General features: G+C 37.1%; 1 protein-coding gene across 4 annotated transcripts in view; it reads left to right on the top strand.

Annotated features, from left to right (window-relative positions):
- The window catches only part of BAZ1A (bromodomain adjacent to zinc finger domain 1A), a 113,323-nt gene extending 89,510 nt beyond the window's left edge, over positions 1-23,813 (top strand). For 2 of the 4 annotated variants that reach the window (XM_061394119.1, XM_061394117.1), the window contains 11 exons: positions 410-549; positions 3,947-4,543; positions 7,234-7,397; positions 8,076-8,230; positions 9,327-9,475; positions 16,018-16,265; positions 16,353-16,579; positions 18,480-18,949; positions 20,963-21,105; positions 22,361-22,448; positions 22,820-23,813. In XM_061394119.1, coding sequence (XP_061250103.1) covers positions 410-549; positions 3,947-4,543; positions 7,234-7,397; positions 8,076-8,230; positions 9,327-9,475; positions 16,018-16,265; positions 16,353-16,579; positions 18,480-18,949; positions 20,963-21,105; positions 22,361-22,448; positions 22,820-23,016 — 2,578 coding nt within the window. In that variant the 3' untranslated portion in view covers positions 23,017-23,813. The remainder of the gene's footprint in view (positions 1-409; positions 550-3,946; positions 4,544-7,233; positions 7,398-8,075; positions 8,231-9,326; positions 9,476-16,017; positions 16,266-16,352; positions 16,580-18,479; positions 18,950-20,962; positions 21,106-22,360; positions 22,449-22,819) is intronic. The other 2 variants (XM_061394120.1, XM_061394118.1) reach the window with 1 other exon arrangement.
- Positions 23,814-25,538: the final 1,725 nt, after the last annotated feature.

The following is a 25,538-nucleotide window of genomic DNA, read 5'->3' as shown; positions in this document are numbered from 1 at the left end:
TTTGTTTATATTCTTGTCAAAATTACAAGCTCCTTCCTTTTCCCTTGAGCTCAGTGCATTTGCAGGTTATTCCTTCTTCTAGAAACAAAGATTTTTTCTTAACTGCCACCTCACCCCTCCCAGCCTCCTTAGTCTTGCAGTTTAAACGTCACTTCTTATAAGCGAGCGTTACTTGATCCCTGAGATTAGGGATCAAGTTCTCCTCAAAATGCTTTCATAGCATTTTGAACTCCTTCTTTTTTAGTATTTATTACATATTTTAATTGTACAATGATTTATATAGTTATCTGCAAGACTATAAACTCTGTATTATCTTGTTCACTACTTCTCGAAGGATAAACCCTGGCACTTCATAGGCAGGAAATAAATATTTCATGAATGGAATTATACATATTTTTTTCTTATTAAGGGAGGAAGAAAGGGAAGATTTTGATACTAGCACTGAGAGCAAAGAAATAGAGCAAAAGGAACAAGATCAAGATACAGTTTCTGAAGATGAAGATGACCCGGGACCACATAAAAGAGGCAGAAGGGGTAATACAGAATTTCGTAAGGGCATGCTTGCTTGCTTTTAATTGATAAGGCATTTTATTAATTCACTATTCTGAAATATATATTAGGTTACTTCCATTTGTGATTCCAAGGTGTGTTGTTGATTTTTTGTATTTGCTACTTTATGTTGACCAAGTAGAAATTTTTATTCTGTAATGTACCAATTCAACATTGAATGCCTCTTAGATGCTAGAGATACAAAGATCAGTAATGCTTGTAACTGGTGTCATATTACTGAGAATGGAAATCTATGCTGCCTTAAAGTAATCTCATAAGTTGCTGGATCAAAGGAAATGCATTTTTTGAAGCTTGTGATACAAGTTACTTCTGAGGATCTCTAACCATTTTCATTTGATAACTATTAAAGGAGATACTTAAGTTTATTCTGTGCCTCTAATTTGGACAGTATCTCTTTTTTTACATTATTTTTAAAGTGGTTATCGTAAGTGGACAGAAAAATCTCTTATACAATATCATGGAGGCTGTATTCTCTGACTGCAATGCAATTGATTTGGAAATCCAAAACAAATCTTATGCCATTAGAATTTAGAACATATTTCTAAGTAATTAGAGTTTCAAAGGAGAAGCCCTAATAGAAATTTTAAAATATTTAAAACGAATTAATACTGCGTATTGATGGATACAATCCATACGAGTCCATACTTGTTGGATACAGTCCCTCTACTTAAAGGAAAATTTATAGCTTTAATACATATTAGGAAAGTAGAAAGGCAAATTACACTAGGCATTCATTTAAGAAGTTAGAGGTAAAAACTAGAATAATCTCCCGAAATATAAGGAGACAATAAACGTGAGTGAAATTAATAGAAAATAAAACTGTAATAGAGAAAAACAACAAAGCCAAAAGCTTGTTCTTTGAAAAAGACACAAACTAGACAAACCTTTGTTGAATTGACTTTCGGGGGGGTGAGGGGTCACAATAAACAAAATTAGGACTAAAAATTGAAGCAGTATAACTAGATAGAGTAGAAATTTAAAGGTAAGGGGATAACATAACAATTTAATAGCAGTAAATTTGAAAATGGCAGAAAGCTAAATCCTAGAAAAAATGCAAATTATAGAAATGAATTAATACAAAGATTAAAAATATGAATGGTCCTAAACTGTTAAAGATCTTGAATTAGTATTAAAAACCTTCCTATAAAGAAAACATCACTCCTAGGCGACTTTATGGTGAATTCTGCCAAATTTCAAAGAAGCAGATAATTCCAATCTTACACAAACCCTTTCAGGCAAAAGAAAGAGAAGAAACACCCCCCATCCGTTTAAACAATTTGACAATGAATGAAACAGGAGAGAAGTCTAATGCTTCAACATAGCATACAAGGCCAGCCAGGAGGAGTCTAGGCTCCTTCTGTCTTGTTGGTACTGTCATCCTTGAGCATTTGCTGCCATCCTCATGTTCCAAAATGATTTATCACCCTGTCTCCATTCTGTCTAGGGAAAGGGGAAAAAGAGGCATAACCCAGAGGTTACAGACAGTGCTTCTGCTTCCATCTCTTTGACCAGTAGTTTCTAATGTAGCCATATTTACTGGGGAAAGAAGGTCTGGGAAACGTTGTCCTTCTCTTGGATTGCTGCTGCTGCTGCTGCAAAGTCCTTTCAGTCGTGTCTGACTCTGTGCGACCCCATAGATGGCTGCCCACCAGGCTTCCCCATCCCTGGGATTCTCCAGGCAAGAATACTGGAGTGGGTTGCCATTTCCTTCTCCAATGCATGAAAGTGAAAAGTGAAAGTGAAGTCGCTCAGTCGTGTCCAACTCTTAGCGACCCTATGGACTGCAGCCCACCAGGCTCCTCCGCCCATGGAATTTTCCAGGCAAGAGTACTGGAGTGGGTTGCCATTGCCTTCTCCATTGGATTGCTGCTGCTGTTGCTGCTAAGTCGCTTCAGTCGTGTCCAACTCTGTGCAGCCCCATAGACAGCAGCCCACGAGGCTCCCCGGTCCCTGGGATTCTCCAGGCAAGAACACTGGAGTGGATTGCCATTTCCTTCTCCAATGCAGGAAAGGGAAAAGTGAAAGTGAAGTTGCTCAGTCATGTCCGACTCTTAGCGACCCCATGGACTGCAGCCCACCAGGCTCCTCCGTCCATGGGGTTTTCCAGGCAAAAGTGCTGGAGTGGGGTGCCATTGCCTTCTCCGATTGGATTGCTAGGTGCCTGCTAATAATTAAGGCTTCTGTTACCTTAAAGCAGTGGTTGTTAAAGTACAGCCCATTGGCCAAATCCACCCTGCCCCCTGTTTTAATATCACCCATGAGCCTGAAAGGGTTTTTACATTTTTAAATAGTTGGGAAAAAAAATTAAAAAGAGTGATACTTCGTGACATGTGAAAATCACATGAAATTCAGACTCAGTGACCTTAAGTAAAGTTTTGTTGCGTATAGCCATGCTCGTTCATTTGCATATTGTCTGTGACTGTTTTCATCCTACAGTGGCAGAGTTGGGTAGCTGGGATGGAAACCGTATGACCCAAGCAGCCTAAAATATTGACTAGCTAGCCCTTCATAGGGGAGAAGGCAATGGCACCCCACTCCAGTACTCTTCCCTGGAAAATCCCATGGACGGAGGAGCCTGGTAGGCTGCAGTCCATGGGGTCGCGAAGAGTCAGACACAACTGAGTGACTTCCCTTGCACTTTTCACTTTCATGCATTGGAGAAGGAAATGGCAACCCACTCCAGTGTTCTTTCCTGGAGAATCCCAGGGACAGGGGAGCCTGCTGGGCTGCCGTCTATGGGGTCGCACAGAGTCGGACACGACTGAAGCAACTTAGCAGTAACAGTAGCCCTTCATAGAAGTGGTTTGCTAACTTCTGCCTTAGAAGAAGGACTGAATGTATCTTGCAAAATAACTAACAGACTCTGGCACACTCTCCAGTATGGAGATAGAAGGTTTTTGTGTATCTCTTTATATATAAGTGTGCCAATTTCTTATTAACATAGTTTATTAGGCTATTCATGTTGCCATAACAAAATGTTACAGACTGTGGCTTAAACAACAAAAATTTTTATCACAGTTCTGGAGACTGGAGGTACAAGATCAGGGTGCCAGCAGGGTTAATTTCTGGTGAGGCCTTTCTCAGCTGGTAATAGCACCTTCTCACTGCGTCCTCATATGACCTTTCTCACTCGCAAGTGGAGAGAAAGAGTGCCCTGATCTCCCTTCCTCTTGCTTAAAGACACCAGTCTGACCTTAATTACCTCCTTAAAGGCCCTGTCTCCAAATTCAGTCACCTTGGGGTTTAAGACTTCAACCTACAAATTGGGGGTATGTGGGAGTGGCACATAGTTTACTCCATAATGTGTAGTAACTTGGGGTAGCTTGTCATGTTTTTCTAGTGAAAAATTAAAATATGATGGTGGTTTCAATTACAGGAAAAAGGGGACAAAATGGATTTAAAGAATTTACAAGGCAAGAAGAGGTCAACTGCGTAACAAGAGAGCCTCTTACTGCTGAGGAGGAAGAAGCTTTAAAACAGGAACACCAACGAAAAGAGAAAGAGCTCTTAGAAAAAATCCAAAGTGCCATAGCATGTACCAATATCTTTCCCTTGGGCCGTGACCGCATGTACAGACGGTACTGGATTTTCCCTTCTATTCCTGGATTGTTTATTGAAGAGGATTATTCTGGTCTCACTGAAGACATGCTGTTGCCTAGACCTTCATCATTTCAGGATAATGTACAGTCTCAAGCGCCTCAGGTATCCACTAAAACTGGAGATTCATTGATGTCTGAATCTACCTCCAGCATTGACCACGGTCCGTATGATGATACTGTGCAGCTGCCAAAACCGGTGCATAAGCCAAATCGGTGGTGCTTTTACAGTTCCTGTGAACAGCTGGATCAGCTGATTGAAGCCCTTAACTCTAGAGGACATAGAGAAAGTGCCTTAAAAGAAACTTTGTTGCAAGAGAAAAGCAGAATATGTGCACAGCTATCCCGATTTTCTGAAGAGAAATTTCATTTTTCAGGTAAATTTTCAATGACACCTATTTCCTTTATTTTTCTTTTCCTGTAATCTCTGGCTCAGGAGTAAACATTTTTCAAACTTATCAAGAGCTGTATTTAAAACACTTTCTCTTTCATCTGAACAACGCTCTCAGTTCTTGAGTTAGAGAAATTTGCCAGTTAGAGAAATAAAGTTTTCTAGATTCTCCTGGGTTCCACTTGGATTATGATAAGCACATCTTAACAATATGAGAAGTTACATACTCTTTCTGAGCTCATTGTTTGGATTGTTTGATCAGTAGATCGAATACTTGTGGCACTAGGGTTACCATCGAGTTTTGAGATCTAATAGTGAGTGAGGTCACTCACTGAATGTATTAGCTGAGGGTCCAGGGACAGGTTCTATTAGTGATCACACCTTAGGAGATGGGCAGCAAGGACAGTTCAGGTAGCAGTATTTCCTATTTGATGCCTGGTCTGTTGACGACAAATAAGAGAAAGAAGTAAGACATTTTTAGGTGTAAATGGGGTTTTCTAGGTAGAGTGATCTTAAATTTAGGGTTTTATTATTACCATGACTACTTTCAGTTCATTTCAGTTCAGTTCAGTTGCTCAGTCGTGTCCGACTCTTTGCGACCCCATGAATCGCAGCACGCCAGGCCTCCCTGTCCATCACCAACCAACTCCCAGAGTTCACTGAGACTCACGTCCATCGAGTCAGTGATGCCATCCAGCCGTCTCATCCTCTGTCGTCCCCTTCTCCTCCTGCCCCCAATCCCTCCCAGCATCAGAGTCTTTTCCAATGAGTCAACTCTTCGCATGAGGTGGCCAAAGTACTGGAGTTTCAGCTTTAGCATCATTCCTTCCAAAGAAATCCCAGGGCTGATCTCCTTCAGAATGAACTGGTTGGATCTCCATGCAGTCCAAGGGACTCTCAAGAGTCTTCTCCAACACCACAGTTCAAAAGCATCAATTCTTCAGCACTCAGCTTTCTTCACAGTCCAGCTCTCACATCCATACATGACCACTGGAAAAACCATAGCCTTGACTAGACGAACCTTTGTTGGCAAAGTAATGTCTCTGCTTTTGAATATGCTATCTAGGTTGGTCATAACTTTTCTTCCAAGGAGTAAGCGTCTTTTAATTTCATGGCTGCAGTCACCATCTGCAGTGATTTTGGAGCCCCAAAAAAATAAAGTCTGACACTGTTTCCACTGTTTCCCTGTCTATTTCCCAGAAGTGATGAGACCAGATGCCATGATCTTCGTTTTCTGAATGTTGAGTTTTAAGCCAACTTTTTCACTCTCCTCTTTCACCTTCATCAAAAGGCTTTTTAGTTCCTCTTTGCTTTCTGCCATATGGGTGGTGTCATCTGCATATCTGAGGTTATTGATACTTCTCCCGGCAATCTTGATTGTTGATCACAATTCTTTAACAGCTTTGTTGAGATTTAATTCATTTATCATACAGTTCACCCTGAAGTGTACAATTCAGTAGTTTTTTATATATTCTTAGATATCTTACACTGTCAATTTTAGAACATTTTCATTATCCCCAAAACTGGTATTGTGTAATATATGGTCTTTCGTGACAGGCTTCTTTTACTTAGCATAATGTTTTCAAGGTTCATTCAAGTTGTACCATATGTCAGTACTTCATTCTCTTTATGTTCATTGTATACTACATTTTAGTACATTTTACTTATCCATATGTTAGTTAATGGACATTTCTATTGTTTCTGCCTTTTGGCTGTTATGCTGCTTTGAACATTTGTGTATAAATTTTTGCTGACATATGTTTTCATTTCTCTTGGGTATATACCTAAGAGTGAAATTACTGGGTCATATGGCTTCCTCAATGGCTCAGGTTGTAAAGAATCTGCCTGCAATGCAGGAGACTCAGGAGACTCAGATTTGATCCCTGGGTCGGGAAGATCCCCTGGAGGAGGGCATGGCAACCCACTCTAGTATTCTTGCCTGGAAAATCCCTTGAGGACCCTGGTGGGCTACAGTCCATGGGGTTGCAAAGAGCTGGATACAACTGCAGCGACTTGGCATGCATATATCATCACTACGCACTATGGTAATTCTGTTTAATCATTTAAGGAACTGTCATCAGACTGTTCCCTAAAGTGGCTCACTATTTTATATTGAAGGTTAAATTTCTCCACATCCCTCTCAATTCTTGTTATCAGACTTTTTTATTCTAGCCATTGTAGAGGTGTGAAGTATCTCATTGTGGTTTTGGTGTGCATTTCCCAAATGACTAATGATGTTGAGCATCTTTTCATGGTTTTATTGGCCAAAGAAAAATGTGTTCAGGGAAATTCCCTGGTGGTCAGTGGTTAGGACTCAGCACTTTCACTGCCATGGGCCTGCGTTCAATCCCTGGTTTGATAACTAAGATCCTGCAAGCTTCATGGCACAGCAGGAAAAAAAGAGAGAGAAAGGAAGAAAAGTGTGTTCGGATCCTTTGCTTATTTTTTAATTGTATTATTTGTCTTTTTATTGAGCTGTAAGAGTTCTTTATATATTCTGTTGGATAGATACAAGTCCCTTATGAGATAAATGATGTGCAGACATTTGCTTCTTTTTTTCCCCATACTTCAGGACTTACTGTTTTTATATCCACTGTCTCACAATCATACAGTCATATGGGTAATTATGTTTTTTAATGAGAAAATCATAATAAAGATGTTTGCTAACTATTTCAGACAAACCTCAAACTGATAGCAAACCTACATATAGTCGGGGAAGATCTTCCAGTGTGTATGATCCATCCCAGATGTCTGCAGAAAGACAGCTTGAGTTGAGGCTGAGAGATTTTCTTTTGGATATTGAAGACAGAATCTACCAAGGAACATTAGGCGCAATCAAGGTTTGTACCTGTTCCCATTTTTAACTTGCCTAGTTACCAGAATTTTGGTAACTTATTTGATATTTTATGTTTGTTAACTTATTTGATATAGTCAAGGCATGTATGTTCTGAATAAATAGCAGGAGTGATGCATTTTTATAATAACTGATTTTATTTCCCTGTATCAAATTATATATATATATATAGATCTTTCTTAAAACCTTTTTTTAATATTAACTTTTGGTATTTAAAAAATATCTGTTTTACGGTATTTTCATCCAAGATGTTGAAATGTATAAGGATATTTTCTTCTTCCTTGACTAGCTCCTGCCTGCTCTGCTGAGTCTGGTTTGTTTATTGGTTTCTTTGTTACCTTTTTAAAATCTGTAAGTAATTCATGCTTGATCTGTGTGTTCTGTTCATTCCTTTGCTGTCATCTGTCACTCTTTTGCTACTGTCAGGTGACCAACCTTAGAGTCATTTATAATTTCACTATATAGAGAGTAAGGTATTAAAGCTTCCATCTATGAATGATATGAACTCCATTTTGGCCACTTAGTACCTTATTTTTAGATCTCTTTTTGATTCACAATCTGTTCTAGAATATTCATGAATTTTTCATATGTACATTGAACTTCATACTTCTTAGGAACAGTACATGCCATTTTTCAGAGTTAGTAAATTTGAGTTTTGTTACAGGTTACAGACCGACACCTCTGGAGGTCAGCATTAGAAAATGGACAGTATGAGCTGTTAAATGAGGAAAACAAGGAAAACGGGATAATTAAAACTGTGAATGAAGATGCAGAGGAGATGGAAATTGATGAGCAAGCAAAGGTCATAGTAAAAGACAGGTAGGAAAAGGATTTTTCTAAAGTAACCATCACTTTTTCTTGCCATTTTATGTTTTTAAGAAACTGTTTCTTTTTCTTCAAAAAATGGTCTTAAAATCTTATTGTGAGGACATTAATATTTATAACCACTGAAATGATGATTTTGCTAAACTGCAAGTTCTCTGTTTACCTTTCTTAGTACTAAAGCAGCCGAAAGACAACTTGTTAAGATGATGGTAGTTATTCAAGTTTTTAAAAAGACTTTGAACTTAAAGTTGTATTAATTTCAGAAAGTAGCTTTACATTATCATTTTTCTGTTCTGTAATAGACTAAAATATTATTTGAGCTATTAATCAGAACTGATTTCTCTATAGACAGATACTTTTACTTTTTCAGATAGTATCTGCCCTTAGAATAAATTTATTGTCTAGAAGGAAATGGTGGAGGGACCTTAAGCTAGCAATTATAGAGCAGTGTCAGAGTTCTGGTAGAAGTAAATACCCAGTGGAAATGTAATATTGATACATAGGAGAATATAGAAGACAGCAAAGGAAATGCTAGAGGAAGTGACTGAAACTGAGACCTAAAGGTGGAAAGGATATGAAACTGGGAGGGAAGACATTACACAGGTTTTGAGTAAATGAGCCTACATTTTTAAATGATCGTTTTAAGTGCAGCATGGAGATTTATTGCAAAGGGAGTAAGATTGGAGGCCAAGGAACTAGTTAGTTAGGAGGCAGCTATAAGTAAAAGTTGAAGCACGAGAAATAGAGATGAGCTGCCTAAGCTACTCTTCCCTTAAGGCCCATCTGATACCCACCTCTCTAAGGAAAGGTCAGAGCCGTCTAAGGCTTCTTTCCTAAAGCCTTCTAAGCCTTCTCTCATCCACCTTCCCTCCTCTCTGTATTTGCCCTTGTGATGTGCCTAAATGACATGATAGTTTAGCTCTTGATTCATGTTTTTCTCTCCCTTTCCTGGTGGCTTATGAGAACTCCTAGAGATTGAGGAAACCATTTCTTACACAGGTATAAGTAAGGATTTGGGTAAGTCAGTGGACTCAAGTTTCATCTAATAGTGGTTTTAGGTACTATAAACTCTTCAATGTTTTAATTGTAGACTTTTGGGCATAAAAACAGAATCTCCAAGTACTGTCTCAACCAATGCAAGTACACCACAGTCAGTGAGCAACGTGGTTCATCATCTTGCAATGGCACTTTTCCAAATAGAACAGGGTATTGAGAGGCGTTTTCTAAAAGCTCCACTTGGTAAGTATCTGTTTTTAATTCAAAATATGTTACATTTTAAATGCTTTTCAATTACCCCTTAATTAATAGAACTTTACTGGCTGACAGAATAAAATTGATCAACTAATTTGAAAATTTTGAGATTACGTTTTCATTTTAAAATATAAGTTATTTCAGGTGAGATTTATTTAATAATACTTTAAAATTTTATTCTAGGTATTCATTCATTTCAATGAATGTCTAACTATTTCTGTCGGTCTCTTTTATGAATGTTTCTTCCAAAGACATTACCAAGTTCTATGACTCGCCAGACCCTGAATAATCAAACACTGTACATAAATGTATTGCCATTTAAAACAGAACCTCAAAGAAACTACTTAAATGCCCCCAAGGGTATGGTTTAATAACTGTGGGAACCTCACTACTTAAATGCCCCCATTAAGGGTATGGTTTAATAATGTGGGTCACTCACCTGAGCATGTGTACGAAGTGCTAAATCAGACATACCAAGTGTTTCAGGGTACATAGATGAGGAAGTGCTCTACAATCTATGGTTATTAGGGCTAATCTAGGAAACATAATCCTTATGTTTTTAGGAAAATATGTGTCAAGTTCCAGATCAATTTTCATATCATAACTGCCTCTAGTTTGCTGTGGTCTTTCTGAAAAACTGAATTAATTTATAATTTATTATATTGAGATAGTTTATATCTCAATAGTGAGGTACTAGAAGAAAGAGTTGTTTTATTTTTTTATTTTTTTTAAAGTTGTTTTAAACTATATCTTTTTGATCTCATATTGAGAGAGTCTTGAGTAGACTAAAATCCTTTAAAAATGATTTGAATGTTAATGTTTTGAGTAGTAAGAACAAAGTTTTCATAAATATATGGTGCTTGAAACATTAGTATATTCGTAAATTATCTATTTTTAAAATGAAGAATTTGTAGTTAGTATCTTATTGTTCTAATAAGCCTGTCCATATTTTAATTTTCTTATAAATTGATAATTCCACCATGAGCTTAATAACTCACTTTTCACATTGAAAGTAACATTTGTAAGAAATAAAATACATATAAGCACAAAGATTCAAATTTGTGTTTGTTGTATCACTGTTATTTTGTCTTCAGTATTTCCTAATACTTTGTGTCAAAATCAAATTATGTATATAAGGGATGTCTGTATTGTTCTTACAAACACATGTGAATTTATAGTTATTTCAATTAAAAGTTATTTGTAAGTCATAGGACTCTTATAAATGTAAAATATTATTACTACTATTAATTCTATTAATTCTGTGATTCCAAAAGGGGTGTGGGAATAAAATGTAATTCTGCTGATTTTTCCACTTCTGAAATTGCCATCAATTAAAGCTATTTATAGGTTTGGTGAGGGGGGATCAAATTTATTATTTAATGTTTGAATTTTCATCAGTACCTTTTATTAACTATTTAGACAAAGGGAAAAAGTTGACACTGAGAGATATTGCAGTTTACACCTAATAGATTATACAAGAGCAGAGAACTATAGTGTTCCCTATGCTTGTTTGTATACAGCAGTGTTTAGACATTCATTTCATCCTGAGACATATAAAAGAAAAAATAAATGAAATAAGACAAGTTCAACTTACCTTACTTATTTTGTAAGTGTTCAGCTTACCTTACTTTGTAAATATTAATCAGAGTCAGATGTTGATCATTTGTAATAATGGATGTTACCATCTACCATTGCTGCCTCAAAGTTAATAGAACTGGTGTCTGTAATTCTTAAAGCCTTTGAATGATCTATTTTGAATGAGACAGCAGGAAATGGAAGTACCTCTAGGGTTTTAAGGTAGTCTAAATATTTGGAGAAAGGTAATCAAGAATATATACTTAATCCAGGAGAGAAAAGGGTGTTCCACTTTATAAATGCTTAAGATAGAAAACATTAAAATTCTCTATTTTTGATAATTTTTCAACATAGCAAATTAACTATAGTAGGAATTTTCCCAGTTTAGCTTTAGAAATTATTTCAGTTTCTTGAAGAATCAAGTAAGAAATAAAATTTCTGCTTATGTTCCACCTTCTCTAGATGTCCCTCTTATTCTAGTGATCAATCACATTGATAAAACTTGGCTTTTTTAACTTGGGGAACATAATCATATTTCACTTAATTTTAGGTAAGATGTGATAATTGTTTTAGGTTGATAATTTAATAATTTATTAAGTCATGCTTAAGGTTAAGCCCTTAAGTTGTGGGGGGGGGGGGAAATTGTCAAATTAACTTGATTAATTTGAAACTTGGTAGCACAGAAATTCGGAGAAGGCAATGGCACCCCACTCCAGTACTCTTCCCTGGAAAATCCCATGGACGGAGGAGCCTGGTAGGCTGCAGTCCATGGGGTCGAGAAGAGTCGGACACAACTGAGTGACTTCCCTTGCACTTTTCACTTTCATGCATTGGTGGAGGAAATGGCAACGCACTCCAGTGTTCTTTCCTGGAGAATCCCAGGGGTCGGGGAGCCTGGTGGGCTGCCGTCTACGGGGTTGCACAGAGTCGGACACGACTGAAGTGACTTAGCAGCGGCAGCACAGAAATTAATAAAGATCAAAAAGGGAGATAGAAAAAAAAAGGGACAAGAAAAAAAGGAAGATCAATCTAGTGTGAGAGATGGTAAATATTTAACTTTTTAAAGAATTTTGTATTTTTAAGGAATTATAATTTTACTTTACTGCTGAATATTGATTTACATTTTTAGCTTTTGAAGGAAAAACCTTAAATTTGGTTTTTTGGAGAGAATAGGGTTGAGGGCAAGCTTATAAAACAATATCTTCCTAAAATTTTTCTTGCTCTTGATACATTTCATACCTCAGCTAATCAAACTCTTTTACCCTGTTATATAAAAAACTGACATTGTTGCACCTTAGTATACTTAGTTATTGTTAAAGATTGAGCATCTATGGAATTTACGTGTTGTTTCACATATAGTATTTATTCACATTGTTTTTCCTTTATGAGCACAGGGAGAATTCTGGAGTAGGAGATGTTATTGTTTTATTTCCTAGGGAAGCCGGCATGGCATGGTGACATGAATTACTGTATAGTGGCAGTTAACAGCATAAAATCTCCTGGTGTGATATTTGATCATATGAATCTACCAATATTTTATATTAGTAAAATACATTTAATTAGCAATATCTTGAGGAATTTATCTGTGCTAGCTTAATGGAAAATGAAAGACATTTCTGCCCTTGAGAATTGTATAATCTGGAGAAGCAAAGTTTAAAATGAGAAAACAATTAACAGAAAAAATGGTATCAATTTTATATACTGTTTTTTATCCTTTTTTAAGTAGTTATATGAAAATAGAAAAATATGGACATCCATATATATTTCATATTTAGAATATTTTAAATGGATTGGAGTAGGTAGAATAAAAATGGAGCTACCACTGGGTTAATTTTCTTAAAGCACATCTTTGATCAAAACCCATAGTTTCACCAGCCGTTGAGTCAAGAACCAGTCAAACTGACTTTTAATGTTCCAATTTGTCGTAATTTTTCTTCCATTCTTCCACATTGGTCTCTGCAATCTTATTTCTTGCCATTACCAATAAGAATACCCTCTGATTTACCCAGAAATATTTCTTTAAGATCTTTGAACTAGCAACTCTTGTTGCCTTCTTCCTTGGAGAGTCCCACTTAGGCCAGAACTTTCCATGAAGACTTACATTAGAAAATTAGGATAAATAGAAGCACAAAATGAGAGGATGGAAGTAAATTACATGAACTATATTATTGCATTTATGTCCCTCTTTGCTAATATTTCTCTTTAGCTTTGTCTAAAGAGTCATTTGACCCATCCATTTTTATCCTTCTCTCATTGAGTTATAAATCTCAATTATTTTTAGAGATCTAGATGCTTTTTCAAATGGCTTGGTCATTTATGGATATTTTCAAATGTTTATTTCTTAAGACATGTTAAACACAGTTATTTTATATAGTGTCTAATTCTGTGTCTCATGCCTCTTTATGGATCAGATTCTGCAGGCTCTTGATTATAGTGTTTTGTTTCCACATGTGCCTCGTGGGTGTTGACTATTAACTCTCACTCTGTAGAACTTAATCTGCAGAAGTTTCTTCATTGCAGAGATTTGCCCTTGTTTCTGCCATACCTGAGGTCACCAGTTCAGTTCAGTTGCTCAGTTGTGTCCGACTCTTTGCAACCCCATGGACTGCAGCACTCCAGGCCTCCCTGTCCATCACTAATTCCCAGAGTCCACTCAACTCATGTCCATTGAGTCGGTGATGCCATACAACCATCTCATCCTCTGTCGTCCCCTTCCCCTCCCACCTTCAATCTTTCCCAGCATCAGGGTCTTTTCAAGAGTCAGCTCTTCACATCAAGTGGTGAAAGTATTGGAGTTTCAGCTTCAACATCAGTCCTTCCGATGAATATTCAGGACTGACTACCTTTAGGATAGACTGATTGGATCCTTGCAGTCCAAGGGACTCTCAAGTTTTCTCCAACACCACAGTTTGAAAGCATCAATTCTTCAGCACTCAGCTTTCTTTATAGTCCAATTCTCACATCCATACATGACCACTGGAAAAACCATAGCCCTGACTAGACGGACCTTTGTTGGCAAAGGAATGTCTCTGCTATATGCTATCTAGGTTGGTCATAACTTTCCTTCCAAGGAGTAAGCGTCTTTTAATTTCATGGCTGCAATCACCATCTGCAGTGATTTTGGGGCTTCCAAAATAAAGTCAGCCACTGTTTCCACTGTTTCTCCATCTATTTGCCATGAAGTGATGGGACCAGATGCCATGATCTTATTTTTCTGAATGTTGAGCTTTAAGCCAACCTTTTTACTCTGCTCTTTCACTTTCATCAAGAGGCTCTTTAGTTCTTCTTCACTTTTTGCCATAAGGGTGGTATCATCTGCATATCTGAGGTTATTGATATTTCTCCCAGCAATCTTGAAAGCAGAAATAGATGTTTTTCTGGAACTCTGGTCACCTGGACCACTGTAAAATCTTAGCTTGTGTTTTTTTAGGTTTTAAACCTGTTCAAGATTTTGTTTGTAGTTACATAAAATAGATTTATTTCCCCTTTCCACCCAACATCACGGTCCAGATGAGCAGATTTCCTTGCCAGCTTCCTTCTTTGTGGTACTTGTTTCCGCCCTGACACTTACAGGTGTGGCCTTTTGGGGCCCTAACTTTTAAGGGAAGATTCACCACATTGAGTGGGCCCTAGGTTTCATGTCCTGTCTCTCTCCTGCCTAACAATCAAAACAAAAGTTCAAGATCTGCTAGTGTTTGACAGGTCTCTTGCTTTATGACTTCCCCTCATTGTGTACATCTTCATCCTCCCAGCTGTATTAAAATTTTCTTAAGAGCAGGGGCCATAGAGTAGACTTGTTTCTTATCTTCTAAAATGCTGCATATTGAAGGGAAAATACAATGCAGGAATAATGATAACAACAGTAGCATTTACACTGTGACAGAGTTTACATGTCTTATGTGTATTATCTCATTTAATCTTCCCAATAGCACTCAGAGGTATAAGCTGGCCACATACTGCTGCTGAGGCACCTTAAGTAACTTGCCCAAGCTATATAGGGGAGCTAGTGCTCACCTCAAGGCAGATTGACTCCATAGCCTATGTTTTCTTAACTGTCATGCTGCTATCCATGAGATTCCATTTGAGGATATATCTTGCAGAATTTTGATGTGATGTGGTAGGCACTTTATAGTTAAGTATAATGTCTTAGGAAAACTAAGGTAGTTGCAGTAGTGAAGATCAATTCGAGGTCAATATCACATGCCAATATAAAATGATAGACTAGCTAGATTAATAGCATCCAGTCAAATGATTCTTAATAGATTCAAATGTTTCTGTATAAAAAAATTACCTTATTTTAAAAATAATATTTTCTTAGATATAGAAGGCAATGTAGTTGGCATTTATCCATAATTGATATTTTTAGTAACAGTTTTATTGAACCGTATTTCACATATATAAAATCCACCCTTTTAAAATTGTTCAGTTCAGTGGTTTTTAATATATTCACAATAGATCCACCACTATCTAACTTCAGAGCATTTTCATTAGCCCCAAAAGAAACCTCAAATATGATTGAGACTTAACTTAAAGAGCAATCCATCTTTATCTTTTATCTGCAAATGAGGCAGTGACATTCTTGATTCATATGAATAGTAGCTGACTTGTTATTGTATTTAGCCAAGTTTCTAAATAAGATCAAGATTTGATACAAAGAACTAGATTGCTAGATTGAGAACACATTGCCCTAAGTTATTTTTCTCTTTTAACTGTTGAAATCCCCAAGCATTTGTTTTACAGATTTAAGTAATTCTTCATGTCATAAGCAAGGTGTGGCTCAGCAAATTTTTTTTATCATGAATTTTTTATTTTTAATCTCAATATTGTCTTTTTGTGAAGTATTAGGAGAGAAGAACTCTAAATTCTTACCTATTTAACAATACCAAGAAAAAATAGTTCTAGGAGATGTCTAGGGTTTTCCTAGGAAGTTTTAATTACTTTCCCTTTCATTTAAGATGCCAGTGACAGTGGGCGTTCTTATAAAACAGTCCTGGACCGTTGGAGAGAGTCTCTCCTTTCTTCTGCTAGTCTATCCCAAGTCTTTCTTCATCTCTCCACCCTGGATCGTAGTGTGATATGGTCTAAATCTATACTGAATGCCCGTTGCAAGATCTGCCGAAAGAAGGGTGATGCTGAGAACATGGTACTTTGTGATGGCTGTGATCGGGGCCACCATACCTACTGTGTTCGACCAAAGCTCAAGGTATTTTTATTTTCTTCTTCTGCTTCTCAGATTAGAATTGAGATTTTGAGTGACAGATGATTACTGATCATTTATGTGATTTATCAGACTGTGCCTGAAGGAGACTGGTTTTGTCCAGAGTGTCGGCCAAAGCAGCGTTCTAGAAGACTCTCCTCTAGACAGAGACCATCCTTGGAAAGTGATGATGAGATGGAAGGTAGTATGGAAGGTGAGGATGATGAAGTTGATGATGATGAAGAAGAGGGTCAAAGTGAAGAGGAAGAGTATGAGGTAGAACAAGATGAAGATGATTCTCAAGAAGAAGAAGAAGTCAGGTAAATCCTAACATGCAATAAAATGAGAGTTCGTGAGTCATGACTAGGCAATCTCTTGACTTTTCAAATACAAATGGAATGGTTTGGCCTCTAATTTTTAAAAAACAAGTGTGCAGTATAGTGTTGTAAAGTTCCCCTTGTTTTTTATGTATTATAAACATATGAAATTATTCCCAAAGGCGTATAGTCCTTGTGTGAACTTAGCCAGATAACAAAGTCAAGTATGAGTTTAAGTTTGGATAGGATGTCAAGTCAGAGCCTCATTAAGGTCGACATTACTTACTTTTTCACTTTAGCAAATAAGCAGTCCAGAGGACAGCTAGGAGATACAGATGAACACAGCTCTGGATGCATGTTTTGCTTTCTCAAGAAGTTATACCCAAATATTGGTGATCTTGGTAGTCAACAGAGAGAAATGCCAGGAAGCACGTTGTATTTTTATACTCCTGCCACGTCAGCATCTACTACGCTACTATAGTATACTACTGCATAGCCAAGTATTTGACAACTTAGCGCAAGCTGTGTCACCCAGGCCTAATGCGTGGATTTGGTTATTCCTGCTGGGCAGTCTCTTCTTGTTTGTCTCTAAGACTTTCCATCCCTTTTCAACATTTGAACTCCATTCATGTGGAATCGCTTCCCAGATGGTTCAGTGGTAAAGAATCCACCTGCCCACACAGGAGATGCAGGTTCAATCTCTGAGTCGGGAGGATCCCCTGTAGTAGGAGATGGCTACCGATTCCAGTATTCTTGCCTGGTAAATTCCACGAGAGAGGAGCCTCGAGGGCTGTAGTCCATGGGGTTGCAAAGAGTTGGACAGGGCTGAGCGACTGAGCATGCACACGTAACACACGTGGAATCAAGAAAATGAATGTGCAGCAAGGGCGACTGGAACTGACACAGTCCAAAAAGGTCACCGCCTGAGGAGATGAGAGAGAGCCAGCCCCTCTATTTCAAGCAAGTTGTTTAGTAGCTCCAACTCAACAGTATTATAGAAGCATAAAGACAATAAAGAACTTGGAAAATTCTTGGAAATATTTTAGGCAAACCAGAGGTTCAGGTATGTGGGGAGATGGATATAGGAGGCTTAATGGGATTGTATCATCTTTGTCTACAACATAAAGGCAAATAAAAGGTTGAATATAGTTTTGTATCTTACAGTAAACATCAAATACAACAAAGAGATTCTTGGCCTGGTGTTGAGGAATAGTAGGTTTAAGGCCTACTTTTGTGGGACCCATTGGCCAAAACTGTAGGTTACCTCAGTATCAGTAATAAGGAAGAGTGACAGTCTCCTGAAGCATGAGGAAACTAAAGATTTGCATTTTAAGTTTTCAACATGATCAAGTCCATTTTATTCAGTTCTTCTGAGGATCTGATTGCAATTTATTCATGACTTAGGATTTGATTTTCATGATGATGTCCTGGAGTTATACTGAGAAATTATTACATGTTCTCCTTGCATTACAAAGAAATAAATGAAAGCACATTTTAGATTTCGTCAGTTCTAAGTTTAAAAAAAAAGTGAAAGTTGGTCACTCAGTCATGTCCCCCTCTTTGCAATCCCATGGACTATAGCTCTCCAGGCTCCTCTGTCCATGGAGTTCTCCAAGAAAGAATACTGGAGTGGGTTGCCATTTCCTTCTCCAGGGAATCTTTCTGACCCAGGGATCAAACCCAGGTCTCCTGCATTGCAAGCAAATTCTCTACCATTTGAACTACCGGGGAAAAAACTGAGTAATAAGGATGTTACTTATCCACGTGTTACTGAGGATAAGTCTCAGTAACACATAAGTGATGTGTATTGAACTCATTGGCTGAATAGTAGAACAAGGGGGATAGAAGTATCATATGTGCATCATTGCTCTGTACAGTAACTGTTTTCTAACACTGTTTATAGCCCACCAAAACGAGGAAGACCACAAGTTAGATTGCCAATTAAAACAAGAGGGAGACTGAGCTCTTCTTTCTCAAGTCGTGGCCAACGACAAGACCCTGGAAGATACACTTCACGGAGTCAGCAGAGTACGCCGAAAACAACTGCTTCTTCTAAAACTACTGGTAGAAGCCTAAGAAAGATAAAATCTGCTCCTCCTACAGAAACTAAATCTTTAAGAATTGCCAGTCGTTCTACTCGCCAGAGTCATGGTGCACTGCAAGCAGATGTATTTGTGGAACTACTGAGTCCTCGTAGAAAGCGCAGAGGCAGGAAGAGTGCTAATAATACACCGGAAAACAGTCCCAGCTTCCCTAACTTCAGGGTGATTGCCGCAAAGTCAAGTGAGCAGTCAAGTCCTCTAAATGTTGCTTCAAAACTTTCCCTCCAAGATAGTGAATCCAAGAGAAGAGGCAGGAAAAGACAATCTGCAGGTATGAAGATTCTAAATTAATGTTTTCACCTGAGAAAATTGAGTAATCTGGAACGATTGAATGTTGAGATAGTTTGTATCATTTTTGAAAGGCTGTCCACTATACGGAGTTTTTAGGGAGCAACCTGACCTGAAGCATAATGTTCAAGGAAGGGGCAGCTCTTTGGGGAATAAAGGTAAACTACACTGCTAGTGTTTGTAGTAGTGTAGCAGAGTACTTGAGAAAAATTTGCTAACAGCATTTTGTGTTTAATGGAGAGATTTGGCCAAAACTTGAACAACCTCAGTATATCACATTATAACACATTTCATTCTCATCCACTTTTGCTTCCTTCAAAATGCACATACTCAACATCACCTAGACAAGCTACCATTGGTAATTTGGTAAGGTTCCCACCTGATATACTGAATTTGGGGGCAAGGGAGAGTTGGGAACATTAATATTGTTAGGGAGTAATTACCAGCTATTGTTTTTATTCTGATAATTTTTTTAATATTTATATATAATATATAAATTGTTTACATACTATATAGGGTTATGTTGTTTTATCATATTTATTATATGATAAATTATTTGTCATATTTATCTATGTAATAATCTGTTTACCCATTAATCTCTTTTTTTTTTTTTAGATTTCTTTTTTTTTTAAATTTTATTTTATTTCCATTAATCTCTTTAATGCTATCCTCTTTTTTCTTTATCAGTGGTAATAAAACCTTGGTATTTCAAAAAGAAGTTACACATAAAAATTGCTACTAGTCATTGACATAAATACACTACTATTTGTAAAATATGTAGCTAATGGGAAGCAACTTTATAGCACAAGGAGCTCAGCTCAGTGCTCTGTGACAACCTAAAGGGGTGGGATGGGGGAGGCAGGGCAGGTGTGAGGAAGGCTCAAGAGGGAAGGGATATGTGTGTACTTATAGCTGATATACATTGTTGTACAGCAGAAACCAACACAGCATTGTAAAGCAGTTATCCTCCAATTAAAAAAATTTTAATGCTAGTTACTGTTCTTTGAAGAATTTCAGGTAGCTTGTACTGCATAAACACATGACAGGATTAATTCACTGGGGAAAGAATGCAGCATGATGCAGTCATTGTTGTCAGGCTTGGTGGGTTGTGGATATGAGGTAACTTTGTACCAAGATCTAATTGAGCTTTTCCTATCCTCTTACATGCTTTGCTCTTCCACAATCCTGAACCCCAAGCTATTTGGAAAATAATACACCTGAAGCATTTTTATTAAAAAAAAAACAAAAAACCTGCTGGAAAAAAATGTTTTTAACCAATTTATAATGTGGTTCTAAGGACAAATAAACAGGGAAATGTGTGGATTTACATTTAAGCAGGGAATTTAAACACCTAGATTCATCTATGGACTATACTACCTTTTTCTACTAATTTATACACCTTAGATCTCATTATGTACCTTACATTTTATGAAAAAGCATTTTGCTTTAAGAAAATTCTCCATATGAAGTTAGATTTATAAGAACAATCTTTTATTTCATCATTGAGAAATATTTTCTGTTATGCAAGGTAATTTATAAAGAGGCCAGGTTTCTAGATCTGAAGAGGTTATTTTCTTAAGGATGTATTTCAGAAAATACCAGACGATTGCTTGCTTTCATCTTACTGTAGTTGAAAACATATTTTTAGAACAACGCAAAAACTTTGTGTTCTAGAATTACCTTTTGTATTACACTCTTTATACACCAATCTGTTCCCAATGAGTGTTTATTTCAATTTGAAATCTTTAAGATCAAAAGGAAATAATGAACACTTGGTCCAGATTTACTTGTCTCTCAGAATATATGTTAGTTTAACATCTCAGTGTGTAGAGTGTTGATTTTCTGTTTGAATGTCGTTTGTATTTATATGCCTTATTTATAAGTTAAATATTGTTAGGGAGTGATTACCAGCTATCTTTTTTATTCTGATAATTGTTTGTATTTTCCAAATATTTCATTTTATCATCACCTAAAGTTAATATAATTATTTGTTCAGAATCATCCCCTATGACACTTAATCGAAGGAGTTCAGGTCGACAGGGAGGAGTTCATGAACTGTCTGCTTTTGAACAACTTGTTGTGGAATTGGTACGGCATGATGACAGCTGGCCTTTTTTGAAACTTGTTTCTAAAATTCAGGTAATAATACTGGACTGTATAAAATGTATTTGTGTATATGATCTGATTTAGTCTGCATAGCAACTTGAGGTGGTCAAAATGCTTATTTAGTCACTGTCTACTTAGAAAACAAGGCAAAACTTGGACAGTTGGTTCCTATATTGAAGAAAATGAAGTTAGCATAGTCTCCTCAGTCCCTTCTAGTCCTGTGACTGATGCTTAGAAACGATGGCAGTGTGTTGCAGTAACCTCACTGTTTTTATTCTGTGTAATGAATATGAATAGAGTTGATTCAACTAAGTACCATTTTTGGTACTTCCCTTATGTAAAACAGTGTTTCTTAAACGTTAGCATACACCAGAATCAACGGAGGGCTTGTAAAAACACAGCTGACGGGGCCCCACCCCAGGGTCCTTGAGTCCCTAGGTCTGGGATGATGCCCAAACAATGCTGTTAGTGCTGGTCCAGGAACCACATTTTGAGAAACACTGACATAAAAGGTACTTTTAACAGAGATGGCATAACCTAACTAAGGGGTTTGAGATGGTGCTGTGGTTATTTATATATGTATGGCAGAATGTGATGTGCCGTAGCAGAGACAGGACAGTGTTCGAGTACTGTACTGGAAGTTATACTGGTCTTGCAGAAGTAGAAAAGAGAGGATAGATTTGAGCATTTCAGAGGGAGGAAATAGCAGGAATTAGAAAGTTTTTTTATGGAAGAAAAATGGCAAGTTAAAGACCTAGAAATGAGAATATGGGAATGAGGGATATAGTTTGAATGGAGCAGAGGGTGTATTAGAGGGGCTCAGACACAACTGGATTGTAAAGGGCCTCACTTGTCAGTATCAGGTGAAGGTTTCTGAATGAAAAAGTGACATCATCAGATTTCTGTTTTGAGACTTATAGAGCCAAAATGTGAAGGGTTAATTGAAATAGCATCTTATAAAAATTAGCTCTCAGTTGGACTGTAACTTGTTTTTCCTGAGTAGTTTTTTGTGCCAAATTTTGTTATGCATATTTTATTCTTCATTACAAATGTAGTCGTGCTCATTAAAGAAGTTTTTTATAGATACATATATACAGAGAGAGACTTTTACAGTATTAAATAATCTTTTACAACATTATAATGACTAAAATGTATTATGTAATTTTAATGGAATAATAGTATTCAGAGGCTAATATTCAGTTGCTTTCAAGTGCAAAACTTGCATATATTTGACTACTTATCTTCAATAAATTGTCTATAGGAGAGATATATTTGAATTATTTTACAGGTCCCAGACTATTATGACATCATCAAAAAGCCCATTGCCTTAAATATAATTCGTGAAAAAGTGAACAAGTGTGAATATAAATTAGCATGTGAGTAATTTATGTTTTTTCTGATAATTATTTTTAAGGAAGTAGAGGCTGTTTTTCTTTCAATGATGCATATTAATGTAATTGTGTATATGGCACCCCAAGAAATCCCTAAAATACATATACATGCATATATGGAAATGAAAGATGGATGGGGGTTAGATGAGTTAAAGATATTTTATAGAATCTGATCTTAATAGATGTTCTGTACAGTTATATAAAATACATCTAATTAAATATTAAGCTTCAGTTTTGCCACCTTCTAAAAAAAAAGTGGACTTACATTTTCTTAATGAGATTTCCAGATATGATACCAACAAAGATTATATTTATAATTGACTTTCATCTAATCTCATTTGTTTTTTTCATTCTAGCTGAGTTTATTGATGATATTGAATTAATGTTTTCGAACTGCTTTGAGTACAACCCTCGTAACACAAGTGAAGCAAAAGCTGGAACTAGGCTTCAAGCATTTTTTCATATTCAGGCTCAAAAACTTGGACTCCATGTCACATCTGGGAATGTGGATCAAGTTAGCACACCACCGGCTGCAAAAAAGTCACGAATCTAGTTTTGTCCTTCTGAAGGATATGAAGAAATCAAATTGTTCATGAAAATGGAACATTAAATCATGCTCTAAAGCAGACATATATGTATAAAGCAATAACAGCTGATTGACCACATTGAAGTGTGGCCTGCACTATATTCTCAACTTTAATATTAAGCACTCAGGAGAATGTAGGAAAGATTTCCTTTGCTACAGTTTTGTTCAATATCTAATAAGTTTGATATATGTATTGGATACAGTACTGGTTTACAGAGGTTTTTGTACATTTTGAGATCATTCATGTGTCCCAATATCTCAGAAAATATTTTTCCACCTATGATTTATTTTGTCATTGATCTTTTTTTAGAAGTGTGGTATTAAGGGAGATTTATCTACACAGAAAAATCTTCCATTATAGCACAGATTAGGAAAAAGTATATACATCTAAGAATTGTTTAATGAGCACATTCTTACAACACTACACATGAATGAATCCAATTTTATATCCTTGAAGTGCTGTACCAGTGCTGGCTGGAGGTATTGAGTCTGAGTTTATTAACTAGATATTTATTTAGCATTCAAAGTAATTTTGTGAATTTGTTTTGTATTTATAAAATTTGTACCTGGAAAATGTTCTTTAATTTTTTAAACATTTATTGTGTTTTTGTTTTATTTCTCTAACTTCCTTAATGATCAGTCAATAAAGGTAACACCCTCCCTTTCCCTTGACAGTTCTTTCAGTTTTACACAACTGTATTATAAGTTTCTATGTACAACTTTTTAAGTGTACAAATAAAATGATGCATTTTTTTTTTCAAGAATTCTGAGTTTCTGGAATTTTTTACAAATCAGAATTGGTCTTCTACATGTGATAAATACAGACCATAGGAACCAATGTTTTATTGTACCTGAGTCTCAAGCTGTGAGTTGAATCTCTTCTGCCCAAAGCCTTTAGGAGTAAGATACCTCCTGTCAGAACAGTAACATTCTATCCCAGGGATTCTTATTAAAAAGAAAAAAGAAAGTTTGGAATATACCCACCTATGTTAAGAAACACAACTCTGAAAATTTTTTTTTAAATAAATGCTATTTCCTATTCAGACAATAACCAGTCTGTTCCAGCCATAGAAAAAAACTGGCCTTATTCACACCCACACCAGCAAAGACAAAATAGGGAGCCTAGACCTCACCTTCATAAGGATAAAATGAAGTGCCAACACCCCCACTGGTGTAGGGCCCCAGATGACCAAGTAGAGATCCTGGACTTTCATCCCCATCAGCCAGGAATGACGGGTCCCTCTATCCCTGAGCAGTGTCAGTGGAGACCAGGTGCGGGGCCAGGACTCACCCAGAAATAACGAGAAGCACCCAGTTTCTGGTGGCAACACAGGCTGAGTGGATAACCTTGACTTAACGCTTACATCTGGCAGTCACAAGGTTCAGCCCCAGCTTCTCCTGTCAGTGGGGTCAGGGAAGGCCAGCTACTGACAGACGGTTTAAATAGCATCTGGAGTCTCATAATGCAAAAAATGTCCATGATTCCATCAAAATTATACCAAGAGCCAGGAAGAGCTCAAATTGAAGGGAGAAAAAAGACACCAACACCAAGATAACGTGTTAGAATTGACAGATTTTAAGCCAGGATAAAAATGCTTCATGAGCAATTTTAAACACACTTGAAACATGAAAAATACAAGTTTCAGTGCACTAGATTTCTATTGATACTGTAACAAATTACCACCAATTTAGCAGCTTAGACAATCCAAAGTTAGTTCTAGAAGTCTGACAGGAGTCTCACTGAGCTAAAATAGTTTCCAAAGGGCTGCTTTCCTTTCTGGAGGCTCATTTCCATGATTGTTCTAGATTTTAGAGGTTACCCACATTCCTCGGAGAAGGCAATGGCACCCCAACTCCAGTACTCTTGCCTGGAAAATCCCATGGATGGAGGAGCCTGGAAGACTGCAGTCCATGGGGTCGCTGAGGGTCGGACACGATTGAGCGACTTCACTTTCACTTTTCACTTTCATGCATTGGAGAAGGAAATGGCAACCCACTCCAGTGTTCTTGCCTGGAGAATCCCAGGGACGGGGGAGCCTGGTGGGCTGCCGTCTATGGGGTCGCACAGAGTCTGACATGACTGAAGCGACTTAGCAGCAGCAGCAGCAGCAGCAGCAGCAACACATTTCTTGGCTCATGATCCCCTTCCTCCATCTTCAAAGCTGCAACGTTACGTGTCTTAGTTTCGCAGTGGTTTCTGTGCTTTCTTCAGTAGTCACATCTTCCTTGACCACTGCCAGGAAACGTTCTCCCATTTTAAGGACCCATGTGATTGGATTACACTCACTCAGACAATTCAGGATAATCCCCCCATTCAAGGTCCTTAAAATTTTCACATTTTTAAAGTCTCTTTTGCCATGTAAGGGAACATATTCATAGGGATTCCAGAATTTGGACATGGATATTTTTGGAGGACTTATTCCAAAATCTACAAAAACTCTTTAAAATGAAACAATAAAAAAATGAACAACCCAATTTAAAGATGGGCC

Source organism: Bos javanicus, chromosome 21, assembly GCF_032452875.1.
Source record: "Bos javanicus breed banteng chromosome 21, ARS-OSU_banteng_1.0, whole genome shotgun sequence".
In the NCBI taxonomy this organism is placed as follows: Eukaryota; Metazoa; Chordata; class Mammalia; order Artiodactyla; family Bovidae; genus Bos; species Bos javanicus.
This window is presented reverse-complemented; position numbering and strand designations above follow the sequence as displayed.